This window comes from Lagenorhynchus albirostris, chromosome 2 (assembly GCF_949774975.1).
Source record: "Lagenorhynchus albirostris chromosome 2, mLagAlb1.1, whole genome shotgun sequence".
NCBI classification, from domain to species: Eukaryota; Metazoa; Chordata; class Mammalia; order Artiodactyla; family Delphinidae; genus Lagenorhynchus; species Lagenorhynchus albirostris.
In genome coordinates, this window is record NC_083096.1 from 21253439 (window position 1) to 21277284 (window position 23846).

The following is a 23846-nucleotide window of genomic DNA, read 5'->3' on the forward strand; positions in this document are numbered from 1 at the left end:
GCAAGCGGGAAGAGATATGGGAACATATGTGTATATATATAACTGATTCATTTTGTTGTGAAGCTGAAACTAACAAAAAAAACAAACAAAAAAAGTGCTTTCACATTTGATCTCACAGAAGCATTGGTGCCCCAATTACTGTAGTGGTCAAATCTGACTCTGCTTGCCAGCTGTGTGGCCTTGGGCAGTTATTTAAGCTCTCTTCTGCCCCCTAGTTTCCTCAGATTTAAATTAGAAACAGTAATAATAATATCCATTGTAGGGACTTCCCTGGTGGTGCAGTGGTTAAGAATCCGCCTGCCAGTGCAGGGAACACGGGTTCGAGCCCTGGTCCGGGAAGATGCCATATGCTCTGGAGCAACTAAGCCCGTGCGCCACAAGTACTGAGCCTGCGCTCTAGAGCCCGTGAGCCACAGCTACTGAGCCCACGTGCCACAACTACTGAAGCCTGTACGCCTAGAGCCCGTGCTCCACAACAAGAGAAGCCACTGCAATGAGAAGCCCACGCACTGCAACAAAGAGTAGCCCCCGCTCGCCGCAACTAGAGAAAGCCCACGCACAGCAACGAAGACCCAACGCAGCCAAAAATTGATTAATTAATTAATTAAAAAAAATAACATCCATTGCAGGTTGTTGAGGTGATTCAAACAAGTTAATATATGTAAAGCACTCAGACTGCACCTGACACATTGTGTCCAAGCAGGTCGCTGTCCTGGATTTTGCTGGCGGTGTTTGTTTGTTTGTTTTTATACTATAAGGTAGCCACCATCCACTGTTAATTACAAAACCCGGACTAGATCCCAGGTCTTCTGACATGTGCAGTGCCCTCTCTCTCTCTCTTTTTTTTTTTTAACACCACCGCATATATCTTTTTATTTTGAAAAATTTCAAGTCTACAGAAAAGTTGACAGAATAGTATAATAAACATCCAAATGCTATTTTTCCAGATTCAACAGTGGTTGAAATTTTCCACATCTGTTTTGTCTCTATGTATGTGTACTTCCTTTCTGAACCATTTGGAAGTAAATTGCAGATGTCACAACAGACGCTTCACTCCTGAATACTTCAGCATTTATCTCCTACCCATAAGGACACTCTCTTACATAATCCCAGTACTATTTTCATGCTGAAGAAATAAACGTTAATTCAATAACATGATCTAATATATAGTCCATGTAAACATTTTCCCAGTTGCTCCAAAATGTCCTTTAGAGTACCCTCGATGCCCCCAGTCCAGGGTTTAATCAAGATTCATGCACTGCATTTGCTTGTCATCACCAGTGTTCATTTGATGGAGCTCCCGTGACAAAAGTACATGCTATTATAGTTAGTTAAACTAAGGTTCAGAGGTGACGTGCCAATTCAGCATCTAGAGCAAGCACATTTGTGCCTCAGACTCAGGATAGAGGTTAAAGAGCCCTGGTCCTTGCGGCTTCCCTGGTGGCGCAGTGGTTGAGAGTCCGCCTGCCGATGCAGGGGACACGGGTTCGCGCCCCGGTCCGCGAAGATTCCCACATGCCGCGGAGCGGCTGGGCCCGTGAGCCATGGCCGCTGAGCCTGCGCGTCCGGAGCCTGTGCTCCGCAACGGGAGAGGCCACAGCAGCGAGAGGCCCGCGTGCCGCAAAAAAAAAAAAAAAGAGCCCTGGTCCTCCAAGGGCCAGACCCTGGGAGCTGACCAAGACGAGCAGCAGCGAGGGTCTGGGAGTCAAGGCCCTCTCCCTTTTGCGATCCCCCTTATTACATGGACTTGACGCCTCCTGCCCCTGGCTCATGGAGAAAAAGGGGCTTTGGGCCGGAGAACCTCCAGGCCTGGCTTGAACTCAACATCTCTCTCCTCTCCTTCCCCCACCCCTCCTGCAGGTGGAAAGCAGAGGAAGCCTGCAGAAGCTGATCCGCATCCGGAATCCCTGGGGAGAGGTGGAGTGGACCGGGCAGTGGAACGACAAGTGAGTAGGGCAGGTTCGGGAGCCGGCGTGGGGGCACTCTTTCCAGGGGTCTCTGGGGAGCTGAGGAGGGGGGGGGCATGGTAGCCGTGCTGAGAATAAATCCCCGAGAGCACAGGCCACCCCGAGTGGGACCCCTGGGGCTGGTGGCCCTCTAGGCTCTTAACCAGTGCACTCCAGCCGTCTGGGTGCCTTTACAAGGGCTCCTGGGATGCTCATCCTTTCATCACCTCATGGTTCCTCCCTTCCCTAGCTCGGCGTCACCTTGCTATTGGATCTTCAGGGAAAAAATACACCCTTCCTCCCCTAAGCACTCGTTCTAGCCCAAGGATGTAAACGTTGTGCCTGTGACCAGAGAGAAGTCCTTCTGTTGATGTCTAGGGTTCCTGGTAGGCCTGTTAGACCTTCGACTCTCTGGGGTGAACTCTGTGAGCCCCTCTCATGGTCTTCCTCTGCTCCCGTCTCCCCGTGCCCCTCCACAGCCCAGCACCCATGGTTCTTCACCTTTTCCCTGGCAGCCTCTGCCATGGCATAGAGACGCCTGCCCGGGACTGCAGGCCAGCCACAGAGACCAAGATGAGCGCCCCTCCCCTACATCGAATTTCCAATCGCCCCTTAAAAGAGCTGACAGGCCCATCTCAGTTTGGGCCACTGATGCTACTTCATGTCTCTCTGATGGGCTGTGTTCATCTTCTGGAATCTTCCTTGCCACCATCTTCCAGGATAATGTATCCTCTCACCTTGCTGCCCTGTACCTCTCAGCCACCTGTGTGTTACTTCCCTCCCTTACTGGGGTCTGAGCCCTCAGGTGGGAGAGCATGTCCCCGGTCCTCAACTTTGGGGCATCTTGGGGAGAAGTCATCGTCCCACACTAGTTTCTAATGCCTCTCCCATTGCTTGGTTTTCCAGCTGCCCAAACTGGACCACTATTGACCCAGAGGAGAGGGAAAGGCTGACCAGACGGCAGGAAGATGGGGAATTCTGGTAAGATTCTTAGGCGTTAGGGAAAGAGGTGTCTGATCTTCACTAGAAAATGAGTGAGATTATCGTGTTGAGGGAGCAGGGGCGTGGGATCCTGGTTTTGTTGTTGTTTTAAATTCACTATAAGACCTTGAACAAAACAATTCTTGAACCTCTTCAGTTTGTCCATCTCAGCAGTAGGGTTTCAAAGCTGAGCAGCTCAGCAGAGAAGGCTAAGAATCCCTGCAGGCATGTTCAGGTCCCAAGAGAAAAGAGGGGGAATGTGGGCCTTTCCCCTAACCAGTTCCTAGAGATTCATCCCGAGGCCTCAAGAAATGGGTCCTTTGGAGAGTAGCAGTGGGGCCCACGCGGCTGTGTCTGTGCTGCTCTGGGACCACCTGCGTCTGCACAGTACTGGCGTTTTACCAAATGAGCAGCCGTATTTTGTCTCATTTGATGCACGTGGCCCCCATTTTTACAGATGAGAGTTCTGAGTTTCACAGAGGCTTAAGTAACTTGCTGAAGGTCACCTGGCTAGAAGGTGGTAGCACCAGGACTAGAATTGGCGCCTTCCAGTGGTGGACCTGGTGGCCATGTGGCCCCGAGGTGCTGTCTCCTAGCAGCTCTGCCTGGCCCTGACTGGGTCCTAGTCTGGCCTTGGGCGGAAGGTCCAGGCTTATCAGTGTGTCCTCCGGCAACCTGGGTGCTGCGTCCCTGCTTTTGCAGGATGTCTTTCAACGACTTCCTGAGGCACTATTCCCGCCTGGAGATCTGCAACCTGACCCCTGACACGCTGACCAGTGACACCTACAAGAAGTGGAAACTCACCAAGATGGATGGGAACTGGAGGCGGGGCTCCACCGCGGGCGGCTGCAGGAACTACCCGAGTGAGCACCCTGCCACCGCCCCACCCTGGTGTGCTGCACCCCATCCTGGCCGCTCCTACCCTCCAGGACCCTCTGCCTCTTCTCCCTGAGTCTCCACCTCAACACCCTTCTTGTCCCCTCAGCCCCTTGCCTTCTGCACTCACTTGTCTCCCTGCCCACGCAGAACCCAAGACGTGCTCTTTCTGTGATTCCTCTCCGGGCCCTAGATTCCCTGATGCCACGGCCTCGCCCACTGAGGCAGCGTTAATCCCACTTCATACCCATGGGCTACTTTTTTTTTTGTTTTTTTGCGGTACGGGGGCTTCTCACTGTTGTGGCCTCTCCCATTGCGGAGCGCAGGCTCAGTGGCCATGGCTCACGGGCCCAGCCGCTCCACGGCATGTGGGATCTTCCCGGACCGGGGCACGAACCTGTGTCCCCTGCATCGGCAGGCGGACTCTCAACCAGTGCGCCACCAGGGAAACCCCCATGGGCTACTTTATCCACACGAAGCCCACGCGGCCTAGCCCAGCAGGGGGACCTCACCCACTGGACCTCTGCACATCCAGACCCTGGTTGTTGCCTGGCAATCCTCTTGTGCCCAATTCACTCAGCAGGTGTTGATGGGGTCCTGCTCAGATGGGGGCAAGGACTCCTCCTCTGGTTTATCGTTTGTTTATTCCCCTGACCCTTCTGCCTCGATGGCCCAGTCCTCCCCGCCCTCTCCCACTCAGAAATTGTCCCATCATGATGACATTTGCCAATTATGAAACATACATTGGGTGCTAGGAACTGTGCTAAGTGATTTATTAATATATTTACTCCATTTAATCCTCACAACAGCCTTCTGAGGCAGGCACTTTATTATCATCTCCATCTTTAAGATGAGGGGACTGAGGCTTGGAGAGGTTAAGTGACTTGCCCAAGGCCTCACAGCCTTCACTGTGCCCGGGATTTGAACCCGGGCAGTCTGACTGTGGAGTCAGTCTTTAAGTACTGCAAGGGCAATTCATGGTCATATATTGATTCTCTTGTTACAGATGAGGAAACCAAGGCTCTCAGTGGCATACCTGGGCCACAGAGCAAGTAGTCAGACTGGGACTAGCAGATTGGTGCCTCTAGCTCTGGTGCTTTTTTTTTTTTTTTTTTTGGCTGCATTGGGTCTTTGTTGCTGTGTGCAGGCTTTCTTTAGTTGTGGCGAGCAGGGGCTACTCTTCATTGCGGTGCGCAGGCTTCTCATTGCGGTGGCTTCTCTTGTTGCGGAGCACGGGCTCTAGGCACGCGGGCTTCAGTATTTGTGGCTCTAGAGCACAGGCTCAGTAGTTGTGGCTCGCGGGCTCTAGAGCGCAGGCTCAGTAGTTGTGGTGCACGGGCTTAGTTGCTCTGTGGCATGTGGGATCTTCCCAGACCAGGGATCGAACCTGGGTCCCCTGCATTGGCAGGCAGATTCTTATCCATTGCGCCACCAGGGGAGCCCAGCTCTGGTGGCATCTCATGTATGCAGCCACCAAGCAAGTTCCAGAGGTGCTGGGATGGTCCTCTGCCTCAGATAAGACTATGTCTCCTACCCACTAGATCAGGGGTTGGCAGACTCTCTCTTAAGGGCGAGATAGTTGACCCTTTTGGCTCTGTGGGCCATCTAGTCTCTATGGCAACTATTCAACTGTTGCTGTAGCCCGAAGGCAGCCATACTTAAATGAACAGATATGATGACTGTGTTCTAATAAAACTTTACTTGTAAAAACAGGCAGCCAGCAGCCCATAAAGCCATAGTTTGCCAAACCCTACACTAGATACCTTTATCTCCACAAGTAGAATGTTAGTAGGTAAAGGAAGGAGATCACATTAATTATCCTTAAGATGAATGAATCTCGGCTCCTTCCTGCAAGTTGGTTTTGAAAGTTGGGAGGACAGAGACACCATGGGAGTGGGCAAGGGGACAGGCCCAGGAGGACGGGGACACAGAACAAGAGGCTGAGACGGGGCACAGGATGTTCCTGGCCCCTGGGTTCATTGATGGGGTGCAGACCTAGTCCCCAAGTCCCCCCCCGCCAGGCCAGCTGGGCCATCTCTGACCCCCGAGTTAGAGCCTGGTGAGAAGATACCGCGGGGAGATATCACAGCTGAGCCAAAGGAGATCTGGGCCTCAGCTCTGACCACCCTGTTCCAGGATGCCTCCAAGCCCGGCCAGCCTGAGGGCGAGCGAGAGAGAACTGCAAAGGGGAGCTTCTAATTTAGGTTCCCGTGAGGTTCAGACAAACCCCCAGCCCTCCACTGCTCATGGCCTGTTGCCACCCGGACGGGCTGCCAGCCAGCCCTGGTCTCTGGTTCCTCTGCCCTGCCATACCCCCACCCGCCCATCCTCACCCCTCTCCCAGCAGCCTCCAACCCCTGCGACCAGCGCGGCCTCGTCCCCTCGTCCCCCCATGCACACCTGTTCACGCTGGGCTCCTGCGGTCTGAGTGACTGACCCCCGCCCCTTCTGCCTACAGATACCTTCTGGATGAACCCTCAGTATCTGATCAAGTTGGAGGAGGAGGACGAAGACCAGGAGGACGGGGAGAACGGCTGCACCTTCCTGGTGGGTCTCATCCAGAAGCACCGGCGGCGGCAGAGGAAGATGGGCGAGGACATGCACACCATTGGCTTCGGCATCTATGAGGTATGGGAGGGGCGTCCACAGGGCTGGGGCTCCTCCTTCCCTTCCACCTTGGCTCGTGTCAGCCCCTGCGACGAAGGCCAACCCCAGAGGCAGACCTGGAGATGGGACCCCAGGCCGGGAGCTTGGCCAAGGAAAAGCAAAGCCATGGGCCGGGCCAGTCCTAAGAGACTCATGCAGGGAGGTCCCTGCAATTGGTCTGGGTCACCAGGAGCCCCCGCCCCCCTTCCCCTGCAGCCAGCTTCCGGGGAGTCCCGCTCTTTCAAGTGGCCTCCGTGTCCCTTCTCACTTCCCCCAGGCCTGGCACTCTGGCTGGCCACCAATCTCCAAAGGACAGAACAGATGTAAGGCGAGGACAGAGTATGCTGGACCATGTCCGGAGCCACTGTGAGGGCAGGAACTGAGCCAGCAGGTCCCGTCCCGCTGGGCAGAGCCCGTGCTCGGGGCAGGGGAGCAGTTGGTCCTCTGCTCCCACCAGGGCTCAGCCGGCTAGAGCCCCGCGCCCAACACAGGTGCTCTCACTGCCCCCATGTCCTTTCATTCCGAACCAACTGACCCAACACGCTGGGCCCGGTCCCTTCCCCTCTCCCTTCTCCCGCACAGAGAAGAGCTGCTCCTGGCCTGGGGTGAGCAGTGGGAGAAGCGGGGTGCAAGGAAGACTTCAGAGCCACTCAAGTGGGGTGCACTTTGGTGTGATGGGCGGGCCGCAGTGATGTGCTGGAACCGGCCCACTCTTCCCAGCCCGACATTCAGTGAGGTCACGTGGGCAGCCTGAAGACAGCCACGGCAGGGAGGGGGCAGTATGTACAGCATGGAAATGAGCAAATACTACACATCAGGTCTCCCACCGAACCCTGAGAGCCGGGCTCCCAGCACGGCGCGTAGGAGTCAGACACAGTGTCGGGGAGAAGGCTGTCTGCTCACTTCACCCAGCAGGGAAACGCGGCTGCCACCCGTGGGGCGACGATCTGCCTGCTCACCCACCAACAGGTGGAGCTGGGCAAGCACCATCATTTCTAAAAATGCACATAAGGGCTTCTCTGGTGGCGCAGTGGTTGAGAGTCCGTCTGCCAATGCAGGGGACACGGGTTCGTGCCCTGGTCCGGGAAGATCCCACGTGCCGCGGAGCGGCTGGGCCCGTGAGCCATTCCGCTGAGCCTGCGCGTCCGGAGCCTGTGCTCCGCAACGGGAGAGGCCAAAACTGAGAGGCCTGTGTACCGCAAAAAAAAAAAAAAAAAAAGCACATAATTCCAAGCTTCTCAGTCTCTGAAGTAGGAGCTGAGGACTTCAGATCTAGGACAGAAGAGCTGCAAGAAAAATGCAGACTGAATTGTGACACACAGCCCAGACTTGGAAATCCAGCCATGGGCTTTCAGAGCCAAGAAGCACCTATCCCGTTTTAGAGATAAGGAAACTGAGGCCAGAGAAGGGAAGTGACTTGCTTGAGGAAATACAGATGGATGTGGCCGGCAGCAGCTTAGAACCAGCACGTGCTGGCCCCCAGCCCCGGGGGGCAGCTGTGTCCCTGTGCTGCTTCCTCCAGCCCTGCTTTCCCTGGCGGCGAGGGTGGGGTGTGGGCTTTGCTACAGGCAGCTGGGTGACCTCAGCCAGGTCAGCCAGGTCACTTCACAGCTCCAGGCCTCGGTTTCTTGCTCTATAAGTTAAGCACGGGGCTAAGGGCCCATGTACATTATCGCCGGCTCATAAGATTTTTTTTAAAATGTGGGAATACGTTGCGTTCCTTGGGAAATAATTACTGGGTTGACTTAGTTCCTATTGGTAAAGCTACAGAGAAAGCGGGGTAGCAAAGGAGACCATCTCAGTGGTGACATTTCTTTCTGGAGCTTTTCCAGAATCTGAATTCAGCGTGTTCTCCTTTATTTGCAGATTCCAGAGGAGGTACGTCTGGCTCACGTCAGCCGCTGTCCCTGGGGGCTCAGGTTCACCAACAAGGAAGAGGCTTAGACTGCTGGCTCGGGGGTCTTGTGAAGCCTGGGCAGGGGCTGGTGGCGATGAAGGATGAGTCCCCAGCCCCTCTGGGCTGCAGTGAGCTTGCTCAGGTCCTAGATCCCAGGGTCTAAGCACAGGGTAAGGCAGCTGGGGCAGTTGCCACGGGGCGTGCTGTCTCCCCAGACCTGGCAAAGCCGCTGCACACATTTAGTCCCAGGTGGAGGGTCCGTGGTCCAGGGGCTGCAGGAGACTCTTCCTGGAGTCCTGTAGTGCTCTTAAAACAGGCCTAAAGGGAAATGATGAGCCCTGCGGTGGTATTATAAGATGGGAGAGCACAGAAAGAGGCCCGGACCCCATTCCCAGCTCTGCCATTTGCAAGCTGTGTGACCTTGAGCAATTAACCTGTCCTCTCTGGACTTCAGTTTCTTCGTCAGTAAAACTGGTCAACCATCCACCTTGCCAGACTATTGGGATGCGTGGTGATACGTGAGAGCACTTAGTAGGCCCACAGTTAGGCTTAACCGAGCTGGTGAGACACACAGTCGCAGTGTGTGTTTTTAAAGGCAACAGTTATTCAAGTCGACACACAGGACAGGGCAGTTGGTGGCGTGCTGGGCCTTTGTGGATGCCGTGGTCAGACTGACACCCCACATTTGAGAGCTGGGCCCCCTCCTCGCCGCGGTCCTGGCTGCTTGGTCAGTGTGTCTATACCACACAGAACTGAGTGGATCCCGGCCGAGGGCACTTTAATGCCCCTGAGTCGTAAGGGGAAAGCTGAGGACCTCTGTCCGAGTGGAGAGATGGGGCATCTGAAGACGGGGTGAATGTGGGTCTCCTGCTGTGTGTGCCTCTGAGCTCGTGTTTGGGGTAGAAAGTTAGCTTTTCATCTAAGATGATGCAGAGTTGTCGCCGTGAGCTTCTTGTCTCGATGAGTGGAGAGGACGGTGCTTGGAGCCCTTTCCACCCTCCACTCCGTCTTGCTCCTGTTTCTTCACCAGTTGACAGGACAGAACAACGTCCACCTCAGCAAGAGCTTCTTCCTGACTCACCGAGCGAGGGAGCGGTCGGACACCTTCATCAACCTGCGGGAGGTGCTCAACCGCTTCAAGCTGCCCCCGGGGGAGTACATCCTGGTGCCGTCCACCTTCGAGCCCAACAAGGACGGGGACTTCTGCATCCGGGTCTTTTCCGAGAAGAAGGCTGACTACCAGTAGGTCGTTCAGCCCTCCTCATCCCCACGCCTTGTTCCTGCCCCGCCTGGACCCCCGCGTCAGCTTCTTTTTCTGTAGTACCCGCCCGCTTCGAAGGCTTAGCGTGAGGACTTGAGGTATCGAAGAACGTTAGTGCTGTCCTCGGGTCAGCAAAGAAAATAGACACTCGGGATGTTTCTGATGAGAAAGGGATGGTTGTAGAGCAAATTGCAAATGCCTGTCATTTGGGGCAGTGCTGGTAGAATCCCTGCGTCCCCAGCCCACCAGCCTGGCAGAGCCGAGGGTCTAAGTGCCAATCCCAGCGGTCCCTCAGATGTCTCCAGGCGCTCCCCCGTCCTCACTGGAGCCCCGCCGTTCAGGGACCATTTTTGGCTCAATTCACAATGGCTGCTGGCTTAACCGTGTCTGTTCAGCTGGGCCCTTGACTGCGTGAGATGTAATCAGCCTTGGGCAACTTAAGCACAAGATTTACTGGAAGGCCCTGGAGACCCTCTAGAACTGATAGGAGGCTGGACGCCAGAGGACCAGGGTGTGGGAAGAGGGGGTGTGGCAGCTGCCATGTCCCCCTCTGACCTTGGGCCACATGCTCAGATCCATGTGGGATGGAGGGGGGCGGGCAGTGGGCGGGAGGGGCAGGGATCGCCGGGCTCCAAGACCATGCACAGCAGAGAAGGAATTTCCCTCTCTGTGGAGCAGAAGGACCCAGCCCTGCACACAGGACTGTGTGTGGGATAAACTAGCCAGGGCCTGAGCTTCAGCTGAAATCTCACCCAGGCCTCCCTGCCTTCTCCCACCCTCGGCAGAGCAAGTAGGCAGCAGGGTACACTGCAGGATTCTCAGTGTGAAGATTTATGACAGCAAAGGGCGTTTCAGAGGGAGCCTAAAAGCTGTCCCTCCAGGCCAGAGCGCCAGCACCGTAGAGCCTGGGAAGCCTGTGTTCTTCGATGAAGATTGAAAACTAGCAAACAAAACAGTTCTGACTCTCAAGTTGTTTTAGCCAGGACACTTCCTTGGATCATCTCTAACTGTAATTTCTGCTGTAGGGGATGTGTTGTCACAGAAACTTGGGATGCAGAAAAAACCCCTGTGCCCACCCCATGCTGGGTTTAACGGCGCAGTTTCATTTTAGCCGGGATTTCTGCAACGCTCCCTTTTCAGTGACACGTAGTTTCCTTCTGTTTCCAGAGTTGTCGACGACGAAATCGAGGCCAACCTTGAAGAGGTACCGTACTGCTTGAGCTTCACCCGCTCTGTCCTGAACAACCCAGGAGCGGTGGAGCAGAAAATAACCCCAAGGGTTCAGGAGGCCCCTAGGATTTCACGAGCAGAGCTTGAAACTAGGGTGCAGCCCTGGCCTGGGAGTCCGAGAGCGCCTCCTGCACCGGCTGTAGCCGCTGCGTGGGGCTGGACGGTCCCCTGGATGTAGCCCGCACGCACGGGGTGCCTGGAGGATGGGACACCAGGCTGCTCTGAGCAGTGGGCGGTCTTGTCACTCCCCTTTCTGGCCCTCAGTTTTCTCATCAACAAAATGGAAATGTTGCATGACAAGATTTTTCAGGTTCCCTAGAGTTCTGGGAGTTGTGATTCAGTGGTAAATCCTGAGGGCTTTGAGGACTGCAACTCAGGAATTCCAGACCCAACCTAAGCGTCCAGAGTTGAGGAAGGATAGCACACAGATGGGAAGGAGCGCTCTTCCCCCTGTCCTGGTGCCCGCAGCGGCCTGATGATGGTTATTCCTCAGCAGCTGAAGCTCCGTGTACTCAGTGAGACATGGAGCCATTCCCAAGGGCCTCACGGCTGTGCTCTCGCCACGTTCAGAGTCGTCCGAGACCCCGCCAGCTCGTCTTTACACTTCTGAGTCCCCATTACTTAGATCATAAAAGGCCGTTTTGGTGGAATGTTGGAGAAGACGCCTATGTGAGAAATTAGAGTGTAACTCCTTCCCACATAGTTAATAGTCCCTCTTATGTGTTTTAACTGGAAAAAAAACTCCTTCCTCACACTGTCCTTTGTCTCAATCCCGGTAACCTTAGAATTCAGGCCTGAGAGAGGGAGAGAGGGTAACTGAGGGGGGCGGGGGAGGCCACCTCGGAAGGGAGAGCAGGCGCCCGCTGGTCACTGCGTCTCACTTCTGTGCCTCACCTTCCAGATTGATATCAGCGAGGACGACATCGATGATGGATTCAGGAGGCTGTTTGCCCAGTTGGCAGGAGAGGTAAGTGCTCCCCAAACCTCTGTGCTGCGCGCCCTGCTTGACGCAAAGGAAGAGACCATCTTTGCCCTCAAGGAGACTTCAGTCTAAGGGGGGGAAAGGAAACAAACTGAACAAAAAGCAAAGAGGAATTACAAACATAACTGGGATTTCCGCTCAGATTCCTTACCCAAGGCCTCCCCAGGGCCTCTGCACGTCAGTCGCCAGGGGCTTCTGCTGTCGGGGGTCGGCTCTGGCTGTGATCCTCCTGCCTGAGGACTCTGGGCCTCTCCTTGTGGCTGTTTTGTTTGCTCTGTGCCACTGCAGCTGAGACGTGGAACTCAACCCCTTCTCTTTGATTGCCACGAAAATATTTGGGGACTTGGAGGGTTTTCAGTCTCAAGGATGCAAGCAACAGAGAGAGTGTCAGCCTTCCCTGTCCTTAAAAAAGAAATCCCTCAGGCATCTAGGCTTCCGTCCGCTACAAAGTTAGCAGGCCTCTTCCTCCAACGACTCCAAACAAAGTCATTCTCCTCCATATATGGAGCACACTAGCTCTCTCGAGTGTCCACCATCGGCTTACCTGGGCCTCCTCATCAGAGTTGAAGCAGGTGCCACCTGCCCCATGCCTCCGCCCGCCTGTCTGCCTCCCTCCCTCCCTCCTGCTTTCTAAGGGAAGGGGCATCGTAGAGACATACTTCCCCACTGATTGAAACACACACGCACACACACACACCCCAAGAACGCACAATGTCAGTCTTGGTCTTAAATAATGGGGCTTATCCCCCAGTTACACAATATGTGTAAGTGAACAGAGGTACCCGCACCACTTCTGAGGAGCTGTGACATCAAGGGCCACAGAAAAAGTGCTGGGCCAGTTCTTGGAGACAGCCGGTCCCAGCCAGCTTTGCAGGAAGCCAGATCTGGGTTTTAAAGGGAGAGGAAGGCATGCTGGGTACGAGGAAGGGTATAGAGAACTGAGTCAAAAGACCACAAACATGGGTAGAATGGAGAATTTATTCTTCATATTCTCTACAGCAGAGCAATGGCGAACGAACTCTGCCTGGAGCACGCTGTGCATTAAAACACTATCAGAAACTTGGGCTGTGGCTGTGCTCCTTGTGCGGCCTGGGGGGTGATGGCAGCAGCGTATCCCGGGGGCTTGTTAGAAACGCACGCCCACAGACCCCTCCCCGCCCCAGCTCTAATGCACCTCGCGGGCTCAGCCAGAGCGGACACCCGTTACACGTCCGCTGCTCCGCGCTTCACGCAGCCCCAAGGGAGCCCATAATGACGCTCTGGTTGCATCTCCACAGGATGCAGAGATCTCTGCCTTTGAGTTGCAGACAATCCTGAGAAGAGTTCTGGCAAGGCGTAAGTACCCACCCCTCGCACATCCCTCATCCTGCTTCTGCAACGTGAGGGGACACGGTGACCCTTCCCCTTCCCCGGCTCAGCGGCTGTCACCCCCACTCCTGCTTAAACGCCACCGTCACCACCAAGGAACCGGATGAAGGAGGTTCTCCCCGATGTGATAAAAAAGGGCGGAGGTTTCTGGAGTCTATAGAGGTCAATGATCACATCCAGGTTTCCACGACTTACTAGCTCTGTTAGATAATCTCCCTGACTCTTGTTTCGTTATCTGCAAAATAGGCATATTATTACTTAACCTCTTCAGAGTGGTTGAATGTCTTAAGTGAGATGATGTGTAGGAACAAAGCCTGGGCTCCGTATATATACGGTGACTCTTAGGATGATTAATTGCTAAGAAAAAGCGTGATGGGAGCCAGAAAGCATCCCCTCCCTGGATTCCCGGCTGTATTTAGTGGGGAACCACTGACAGAGTGACGACAGCTCACTGATGAGCCAGAATGGAAAAATAAGGGGTCCGTCTTCCACTCCAGCTAAGGGGATGGCATTAAAAAGGCTCATCTCCCACATGTGTGTTTAAGGGAGCCTGGTCGAGCCAGTTCTTGACGGGAGAAATGTCACTTCCGTTGAGCCAGTGGGCCAGGCAAGGGGCTTCAAGGCTCCAGAAGTGACGGCCCTCAGCCCAGGCCGATGGGCGTCTATACAGAACGGACAGAACTGGGTGGAGACTTGAGAAGGAGCTGGAGAGCCATGGTCCTCACGCACCTTTTCAGGTGAAACTGTTTCTTAAGCAAAAAATATCAAAGGATGGATCGTCCACCTCCCCAGTGTTGATCACCGCTGCAGGGGGTGGGGAGAAAGCACCCCCACACACTGCTCTTCTCCCCCTCGAGTTAGCACCAGAACTGTGCTGCTGTGATAAGACAGCAGTCCACTGAGCAGGGGTCTGTACGGTATCAGGAGTTCTCAGCCTGGATCCGAAACCAGAGCGCATGTCGTCAGGGCTGAGCGTCAGCCTGGGATCATCTCCAGAAGTCCCGTGGACTTCACTCTGGCCCAACCCCAAGAGATAAAAATCCTCCTCTTGAAGCCAAAGAAGGATCCAGGCCAGTGGGGTCTTCCATCACAGCGCACGTGAACGACACGCATGTGGTCCCTCACAGGAACCGCGTGTGACCGATCCATGCCCGGTGGCCTCCAAACAAAAGGCTGCCTTTGAGCTTCTTCGCAGAGCTGCAGCCAGGGGGTCCAGCGGCCAGGGTGGGGCTTCCCCAAGGCGGACCCTGGTCCTCGGCGCCCCTCCTCCAATCTGGGGGTGATGAGAAGATAGTGTTTACCCTCGAGGCCACCAGGCACGAGTGAGGTCACAGCCTGTTAAGCTGTGTGGCTGTCATGAACCCAGGGACACGGAGCCCCATTGTTTCTGCACAGATGCGGGGAGGGGGAGGGGAGGGATCGGGCCACGCTGGGATTCAGCTGCTGCTTGTTGGGGGCGCGGCAGTAGCCTCACCCGAGCCCTGGAGCTCGGTACCCTTCCCCGCTCCACACCCAGTGACGACTCCTGCCCGAGGGCCCCAGGCACAGCCCACACCCGAGAAGGGGTCAGAGCCCAGAACAGCAGCTCTGAGACAGGTTACGTCCTAACCTTCCACAAGGACAGGATGAAAAGGGTGGGCTCCCCTGAAGGCTGTGGGAACAGACTCACATCTGTGACAAGGCTCTCACGCCACCTGTCGACCACCAACTAGACGGGAGTCAACCAGTGAGTGACTCACCTAGGAGAGCACAGGCTGCGGACAGGCTCTGGCCCTCTGGCTAACCCAGCTGGGGACACAGAGGCCCCCTAAATGCCTGCAGACGGGCAGTTAAGTAAACCTCTTCCTCTCTCAGGGCCCTGCCTAGAATAAACACGCAGGGCCCCCGCTAGCTCCACAGGTGACTTTGCACCTTATGAACACTTCAAGGCCCAGACTCTTACCATTCTCTTATTTATTTAAAAAGCACTTCTTATAACTCCGTATGCCCATGGCCAATATACAGAGAAGTCAGGCAGATGTCACACAGCCTCTGCACTGTCCCAGTACGGTGGCCACCTGCCTCGTGCCGCTATTTAAAACAATTTAAGTGGCTCCCACATGGGAGGGTGCAGATACGGAATATTCTGCGATCGTAGAAGGTTGTATTGGACAGTACTGCTCTAGAAGATGTTCCTGTCACACTTATTTTTGTCTCCTAGGCCAAGATATCAAGTCAGACGGCTTCAGCATAGAGACCTGCAAAATCATGGTTGACATGCTCGACGTATCCTTTAATGGGCCCCGCAGGACAGAGGCTGGGAGAGTTTGAAACTTCACTCCAGGAAGATACAAACACAGGCCTCCTCCCCTGCACAGCGGCCAGCTGTCCCTACTGGCTGAGGTGTAGGACCGTTGTCAGCACTGACCTCCCTTGGTAGGGAATTCGAGGGACTGCAGCTGAGGGAATGTGAGATGCCACAGGCTGAGGGGTTCCTGCAGGAAATTCCCGACAGCATGCCCGCGGTTCTCTGCCCAGGGCAGCTTGGATGTGTCACCTCTAGGGAAATAGTCCCTAAACCATGATACTTTTTTTTTTTAATTTTTTTTTTAATTTTTGGCTGTGTTGGGTCTTCGTTGCTGTGCGCGGGCTTTCTCTAGTTGCGGCGAGCAGGGGCTACTCTTCGTTGCGGTGCACGGGCTTCTCATTGCAGTGGTTCTTCTGGGCTATAGGTGCGCGGGCTTCAGCAGTTGTGGCTCGCGGGCTCTAGGCGCACGGGCTCAGTAGTCGTGGCGCACGGGCTTAGTTGCCCTGCGGCATGTGGGATCTTCCCGGACCGGGGTTCGAACCCGTGTCCCCTGCATTGGCAGATGGATTCTTAACCACTGTGCCACCAGGGAAGTCCCTACCATGATACTTCTGATGTGAATGCTTTCCCCAGTCATGATTTTCTTCCTGATTCATAAGATAGGGGCCCACCCTCCAAGAGCACTCTCCTTCCTCTTGCTCTGGCTCCTTCCCAGGCCACCACCCGGCCCTGAGGCCGACTCATCGTCCATCTGCTGCCCCTGCTGCTTACTGAGAGGTGCTGGGCAAGGATGGCCTGGATGGCTTAAGCTTCTATGAAGTTTCATCTGGTGGGCTAATGGCACCTGCTGTGTAGCTCCCCTCACAGAAGGCCTCTTAGAAATAATGATACTCCCTAAATGGGCAAGGGCGCAGCCATTAGAAGCCATCTGAAGCCTCTGCATATCCTCCAACGGCTCCTTCTTAGCAGGAACTGGGGCCAGCTGCATAGCACCCCCAGACCCATCAGCACACAGTGTCGGGGAACCAGCAGGTCTCTATTGGGCCCTTCCACCAGCCCTCAGATGGAGGTCTAGCCAGTGTGAAGAGCAGGAAAAGGGTCCTTCTGCGAGAGCTTCTCGTGATTGAACTGTGGTTACCAGATGCTCCAGGGGAGAGGACAAACCAGGTGCCACGGCCCACGTGAACCCAGACTCTGGGAGCTTTCCTTAACTGCAGGCAGTCGGATGGGAGTGGCAAGCTGGGTCTGAAGGAGTTCTACATTCTTTGGACCAAGATTCAGAAATACCAAGTGAGAGCCCAGGCGGGCCGGGCGGCAGGGGCGGTAGATCTGTGTGGGCAACGCGCCATGCACGTACTTTTGGACGCAGCAGCTCTTTAGGACGGTGGAGGAGCATCTCCGAGCAGAGGGGATTGTACTCATAACGGAGCTCAGAATGGGTGAAGACAGGGCTGGGCAAATGCAAACAGGAAAAACAAAGACTTCGCAAGCGACATGGTTTACTCCCTGCCTTACTGACCCGAAACGGGGTCATCTAAAAGTCACCATCAAGTGTCCTGAAAAGGCCATGTAGCCACTTGTAGTTGGGGTTTTTGACAGCTAAAGTACAAAAATTACAGAGGATAATAACAGGGGCTCATGTAGTTGGCTAGGTGATTTGATGGGCATATTTATAAACTAGCTCATGGAGAGGCAAAGTACTCTTTAAGGCAGAAACATGGGTGACGCTTCCAAGGCCACACTAGAGGCATGGAGCTGGAAGAACTTCAGCCCCACTTAGCACACAGCACAGAGAGGTAACTTGCCACCTTCTGGGTCATGGTTTTCTAACTATTTTGCGTGTTTCAGAAAATTTACCGGGAGATCGACGTGGACAGGTCCGGAACCATGAACTCCTATGAGATGCGGAAAGCATTAGAAGAAGCAGGTAACACTTCCTAACTGTATTTTCTTTCTTTTATCTGTAGAATATGTGAAAACTTATTCTATACGATACAAAGTTTGGTAAGCTATGAAATAGAGTAGGTGCTGGTTCAGTACAAACACATCCTTTTCATTCGCCTTTTAAAGACTAATTGGTAAAATGAAATGGAGTCCAGGACGCTCTGCCCTCTAAGCCGTCTGGAATCTCAGTTTCCCTCCAAGGGCCCCAGCGGGTCGCAGGCAAAGCCAGTTTTCAGCACACCCACACACCCTGCCCTCGTCCGTTCAGGTGCAGGGCTGGTCAGGCAGAAGTGCGATGTCCAGTTCCACCCTTGGGTGAGTCCTTAGCAGCACGTGATGTCGGTAAAAGGGACACCAGCTGTGGGAGACCAGCAGAGTGGGAGACTGGTGTGCTTAGGGGACAAATATGACAGTATGAGGCTGTCCATTCGTTGGGATGTAATGCTGCAGCAGAGACCCCAAAGAAGTGGTTTAAACAAGATACACCTTCCTCTCACATAACGATTCAAGCTCAAGCCATCCAAGGCCAGATGGTGTCTCCTGTTGTCAGGGACCCAGGCTCCTTCTCTCACACTGTGTCACCAGCCCTTAGATCGTCACCCGTATCTGTAGGTCGGGGACGGCTTGTCACCACAACCACGTTCTAGCAGTGGGCTGACAGAAGGAGGGAAAGAGGGGCTCCTTGCCTTTAAGGGCACATGTCACTCTGTACACAAATCCCAGTGCCAGGACTTAGTCACAAGGCTTCAGAGGGCTGCCAGGGAAGCTGGGAAAGGCAGCCTTGATTCTAGGCAGCCATGGCCTGTTAAAAATTCTACAACTATGGAAAAAGGGAGAATTAATATTAGTTTAGCATGAACAGTTTCTGCCACATACATCCAGGAAGAATCTAGTCTCCAAGGCGATTCAGCGTAAGACAGACAGAAAAGGAGATAGGATCGATAGCATGAAATAGCCTGACCGTGAAAGTAGGAACAGGCAAGGAAAGTCTTACATGTTAGTAAGGAGACGGGACTTCCTGATGGTCCAGTAGGTAAGACTCCACGCTCCCAATGCAGGGGGTCTGGGTTCAATCCCTGGTCGGGGAACCAGATCTCACACGCATGCTGCAACTAAGACCCGGAGCAGCCTAAATAAATAATATATAAATATTAAAATGCAAAAAAAAAAAAAAACCAAAAGAAAAGGAGAGAGGCAGGGTGGAGGTGAACAGTGTGGAAACAGAAGCAATGGCAGAAGGCACTGGCTTTGCAAAATAAAAACAGTCTCACAGCAGAGCAGCCAGGGGACCAAAGCCATCATAACTCTCATCTGCCGGGTCCAGAGCCCATGAACAGAGCCCTAGGGTGCAGTCGAACACTTGGCAATCGGTCTGCATGTCCATTTAACTGCAGGTTTCAAGATGCCCTGTCAGCTCCACCAAGTCATCGTTGCTCGGTTCGCAGATGACCAGCTCGTCATCGATTTTGACAATTTTGTTAGGTGTTTGTTTCGACTGGAAACACTATTCAGTAAGTGCCCACTTGGGTAAAGGCCCATTTCAGTTCTCTCGGCACGAAAGCAGCCTGCCTTTCCCTACGGGTGAAACCATCCTCACGGGTGAGCCAGAGACGTGTCCGTCCAGTTGAGAATGAAAATCCTTCTTTAATTTGGGGACGGAGGGAAGAAATCGTAACTTGTGCCATTCAGTGAACTCAGCTGCCAGGCTGGGGAAAAGGATAATGTGACCTCTGTTGCAGCTCACTTATATGACATCCTGTTTCTGCCTCCACAGGGATATTTAAGCGGCTGGACCCCGAGGATACTGGTATGATCCAGCTTGACCTTATCTCTGTAAGTCAGCAGCTTCCCAGCCCCTACTCCTAGGGCACAGAGGGGAGAAGGGCTGCAACTTGGGCGACAGAGATCTGTGGCTTTTGGTCTGTCAGGGTCAGGCTGTAAATTGTTGTAAGATCCCACAGTGCACCTCTACTGGCAGTCATTTCCCAACTACCCATTGGTTCTCGAGTCCAAGAAAACACACCTGGTGCCTCCTCCCAGAAGCTTTGCCTTGAGAATAGCACAAGGTTAAAAGAAGAAGAGGGTGGCTTGTAGAATCCCTCTTAGAAAAATGACCTGCTAATTAGCATGCACGGGAGAAGATGCTTATTATGCAAAGAAACCCTGTGGATGAAATGTAAGTGGGTCTTGGGAAGAGCTGTCATTCTTAGATCTACTTAAAATACTTTCTGCACAAATTACTTTACTTCCTCCACCTTTAAAATAAAATAACAATAGTAGATAAGCTTACCATATATAATGATTGTGCTCATGTGTCTGGAAGCCCAGCAATGGGCACCTCTGAAACGATCACTCGAAATTCAGTTGGTATGCCAATTCCACAGAAAGCAAAGCGCAAAAATGTTCTCTTGTCATCCGAAGACAGAAAGTTCTCTCACTCCAAAGAAGGAAGCCAGCGGGGCTTACTTTTCATCCTTGCCCGGCTCCAGCTTGCATTTCCTCTGTCCAAGGGGGAACTGAGCTTGGAGCAACACAGGCTACAGAGACTGGGGTTGGGTGGCCAGTGCTGGGTAGGAAGGACCAAGTCCCAGGGACCAGAGAGGAGCAGAGTGGTAAGAAGGACGAGGGTGAGGGACTGGCGCCGCCTTCCATTGAATTTCGAACTCTGGAGGAAGCCAGCAACTAAATAGCTCTTTCACTCTGGTATCAATGCATTTTAAAGTAGCGCGAGCCAACTGCAAAATACGTTTTAGCTGCTTCCAAAGAACACTAACTTGCTTAAAACTCTGTGTAGCTCAGGAAATAACCCTCCCCTGAGACTGCAGTCTAAGGTAGAGGCAATACAATTGGGACCTAAACATGCCACGTGTGAAGTTTGGGAAACTGCAGCCCCCTTTATCCTTCTGGCTGGAAATCTCATTCCTCCCACTATTTTATGCGGCCAGCCTACTCAGACCATCCTCCCATTTCCTCTGAGAAACATCTCACCCACCGGCTTTCCCTCCTTTCCTAAGCCTCGCCTTTCACAGGTCCCTGGAGTTCCCCACACTCAACTCTCTTTTCGCTGAGGCTGCGACAGAAGAAGACCTCTCCTTCAGTTTGCAGCGATTGTTAGCCTGGCCTGCAGCTCGCAGTCCTGGGGAGCTTCGCAGAAGTCCTGATGTCCAGGCCCATCCCAGACTAATTTCATTAGAGTCTGATTTAAAGTTCGCAGATTACTCCAGTAGAGAACCGAGGTTGAAAACCACTAGTTTAAGGGCTATCCAAACTAACCTCTGATGTGACACTGAGGCAGGGATACAGAAATGCTAATTCGTGTTTTCCACGTTTCACGTGTTTCAGTCAACCCTGTAATACGATTCATGACCACCTAATTCAGATTTACGACCCTGTAAAAAGCTAGACTCTAGAAATCAGGTAGAAAAAATGTGAGTTAATACTCTGATATCTCAACCCTTGATCAGCTTTTCTCGTACAACAATCTTCCAGAATAATCTGTAGGTACTCAGATAGCCTTTTAATTCTAAGAATGCTCACTGAACTGATTTGGTTTTTTTCCTTCCCCACAGTGGCTGTGTTTTTCAGTACTTTGAGGTTATAACTGATCTGCCTGAAGACTTCTCATGAAAGAATCAGCCACGGACTAAGCATCCACAGAGAAACTTTTTATCTGGATCTTGAACTTATGGGAACATTTACTTAAACTGATGATTAGAGCTGAAAATGATGACACTATCTGCTTGAGAAAGCAGAACTTTCAGATATCGAAGTAAAAGATTTGCATATAACCGTACTAAATGCAAGCGGGTCACTTAACCCTTGAAAAACTTAGAGAAAACCTTCAATCTGTACATAGGATACACTTTCCTTTTACACACTTTCCTGTTTATAACAATATTAAATCAGGAAAAAATGCAGGGAGGTATTTAACAGCTGAGCTTAATTTAACATTCAGTCAAACCTTAAAGGACATAAGGTCCTTGCCAGCAATATTTAAAGCAACTTTGAGTTTAAAAATACAGTTGTGACATGTACCAAAGAGCTGTCCAGGGGTTACCATTTCCCTTGAGTAAAATGGAAAAATATGCTGCATCACGAAGGCACCTGAAGAGGCCAGGTGAGAAGCACATCTCTCATTTGGGCTAAATAAGAGACAGATTTTATATAAAACTGATTGGTTAACAGTGTGTCTGTCTCAAGTCCTCGCACATGTCTGGTCTTATAAACTGAGCGTTACGATACTGAAGGGACGCTCCTGTTGCTCAGCTGAAGTGATGACCCAAACCGGGGGTCCCGTCTGCAAGCCCACGGTGACGGAAGACAGCAGAGCTGTTCGCCGCCTGCCTCGAACCTTCCCAGACTTCACCGCTAGCGTTCGTGCATGGATTGGGGGGGACGCCCATGGAAACCACATGAACGTGTTTCCTGGCTTCACCTTGGGTAAATGCTAGCGACACTGTACAGATACTGCCTTGTTGCCTTATCTTCTTGCAAATGTACTGTTCAATAAAGAGTCGCTCAGGCAATCGCACGTGGGTGCCGCTCTTCCTGAGGGCCCAGCGGTGAGCACACCCAGTTACATCCCGTCCCACTCTAGCCAGGCGCGCTCCCTCCCTCCCTAAATGCCGGTATTGAGAGGAAAGGGCAGCTGGCCTCCATTTCAGTGTGGAACTATAGAGCTTTTTAAAAATCCAATTCAGAAGCTTTGATAATGGACCAGAAAGTCAGCTCCAATTTCTACTGCTTCTTGGTCTCTGAAAGAGGTACCGGCAAGTCTGTGCTCCACCTGCCACCTGCCTGTCACTTTGGTGGAGGGGACAAGAGAGAGCCAGGAAGACATGCAGCTAAACCACAGGTCGGCTGCTGGGGAATCCTTGAGGAATCGCAGGAGGGAAAGATGTCAGACGACTAGAGAGAGGCAAATGGCAGCCTGCTATCTCATGAAACGATAGGAAGATGGATTTCCCAAATTCAACTCGCAGGAGTTTAAGTTTTCCTGCTTGCGGAGCATCTCAGGGCCCAGAGGAAGCGGGAACCAAGAACAGGCAGCACTTCCCCTGGTGCGGGGGTGGTGATTTTCTCCATTCAGTAGAACTGGGTTTGGGAGGGCTGGATGCTCCCAGTGACACGGGATTGCTATGGGAGGGGTGGGGTGGGGGGAGGGTAGGCTGACCACTGGAAGGGGAGAGGAGGGTGCTAAGACGGTTGAAATACAGGAGTGGTAGAAATTGGGAGGAGAAGGGCAGGCAGGCTCCCCCCAGTCCACCCAGGCTGCTCCAAACCTTTCCCACTGTTCCGGGTGCTCTGCCCCTCCCGGTGCACTTTGACCTGCCGTGCTGCCTGAAGCTGGAGTTCACAACTTCACTTTTAGTCACAGGATAAGAAATAATGCTTTAAAAAAAAAAAAAAAAGATACGTTATATGCTTATCGTAGCAAATTTAGAAAAGATTTAAAAGAGAAGGGGAGAGATTTCACGGGGGGAAAGAACCAGATGATAAAGTAAATCCCCCCCAGACTTCTGCCCCGAGGAAGTCACCCTAATCTAATCCCCCATTGCTCCCTTCCCTCCAGTCCAAAAGAAAAGCCCTCCCCGTCTCTGCTCTGAACTGCAGTCTCAGCCTATCAGCTGGCCCCTCTCTTCACACTCTCTTTCAGGTGCCTTAGGCCTGCCACCTGGTAACACACAGACCACCCGCCTCCTCCCGGCCTCCCCTCCTTCCCCCAGAGCCAGGCCTCCCCAGCAGCTACGCCCCTGCATCTTTCTGGGACTCCTTTACCTTCTGCGATCTGGCTAATGGCCTGACCACTCTCCTAAAACTGCTTTTGATGATCACCACTTACCTCCCAAAAAAGCTATGGACACGTATCTGTCATCACCCTCCCCGACTTTGTGCTGCCGTCCCTGCCGTCCCCTCTCCCTCACGGACACCCCTGCTCGCCTGCCTCCCTGGCTGACTCCCGTACTCCCCTGGTTAAAACCCCTCGGTGGCTCCACTGCCTTTAGACTCCAAGCACAGCTAGAGTTTACACCCTACCCTCCTTAGCAAGGCCCATTCTCCAGTTGCTTTATCCCCACTTATTTTTTCAACAATCTAAAACTTCTGCTCCCATAAAGATGTGAGCGCAGCATCGATGATAACACAAGCGAAAGGCAGCCAGGCGTTCAACACAAACGACTTGGATGAATGACGTGGTGGAATACTACACCGCCATTAAAAATCAGCAACGTGAAGCATAAAACAGGACAATACAGCATTGCTTAAACAGTATGCTCTCAACTATGTGAAGAGAAAATCATAAGCAAGAATAGAAAGAAATAGGCCCGAATGTTAGTTATGGTTGCCTCCATAGTGGTCTTTTCCCCCCTGGCTTCATAACCTTTTTCTATACTTTTAAGGAGCTTTTTTTTTTTTCCGGCTATGCCGCA

At 52.9% G+C, this 23846-nt stretch overlaps 1 protein-coding gene across 1 annotated transcript in view; it reads left to right on the forward strand.

Moving 5' to 3' along the window:
* CAPN2 (calpain 2) overlaps positions 1 to 21949 on the forward strand; it is a 62040-nt gene extending 40091 nt beyond the window's left edge. Inside the window, exons 7-20 of the mRNA XM_060127501.1 lie at positions 1861 to 1946; positions 2853 to 2927; positions 3630 to 3790; positions 6262 to 6431; positions 9377 to 9588; positions 10775 to 10811; positions 11739 to 11804; positions 13097 to 13154; positions 15388 to 15452; positions 16696 to 16764; positions 17323 to 17401; positions 18813 to 18929; positions 19193 to 19251; positions 20988 to 21949. Coding sequence (XP_059983484.1) covers positions 1861 to 1946; positions 2853 to 2927; positions 3630 to 3790; positions 6262 to 6431; positions 9377 to 9588; positions 10775 to 10811; positions 11739 to 11804; positions 13097 to 13154; positions 15388 to 15452; positions 16696 to 16764; positions 17323 to 17401; positions 18813 to 18929; positions 19193 to 19251; positions 20988 to 21011 — 1278 coding nt within the window. The 3' untranslated portion in view covers positions 21012 to 21949. The remainder of the gene's footprint in view (positions 1 to 1860; positions 1947 to 2852; positions 2928 to 3629; positions 3791 to 6261; positions 6432 to 9376; positions 9589 to 10774; positions 10812 to 11738; positions 11805 to 13096; positions 13155 to 15387; positions 15453 to 16695; positions 16765 to 17322; positions 17402 to 18812; positions 18930 to 19192; positions 19252 to 20987) is intronic.
* Positions 21950 to 23846: the final 1897 nt, after the last annotated feature.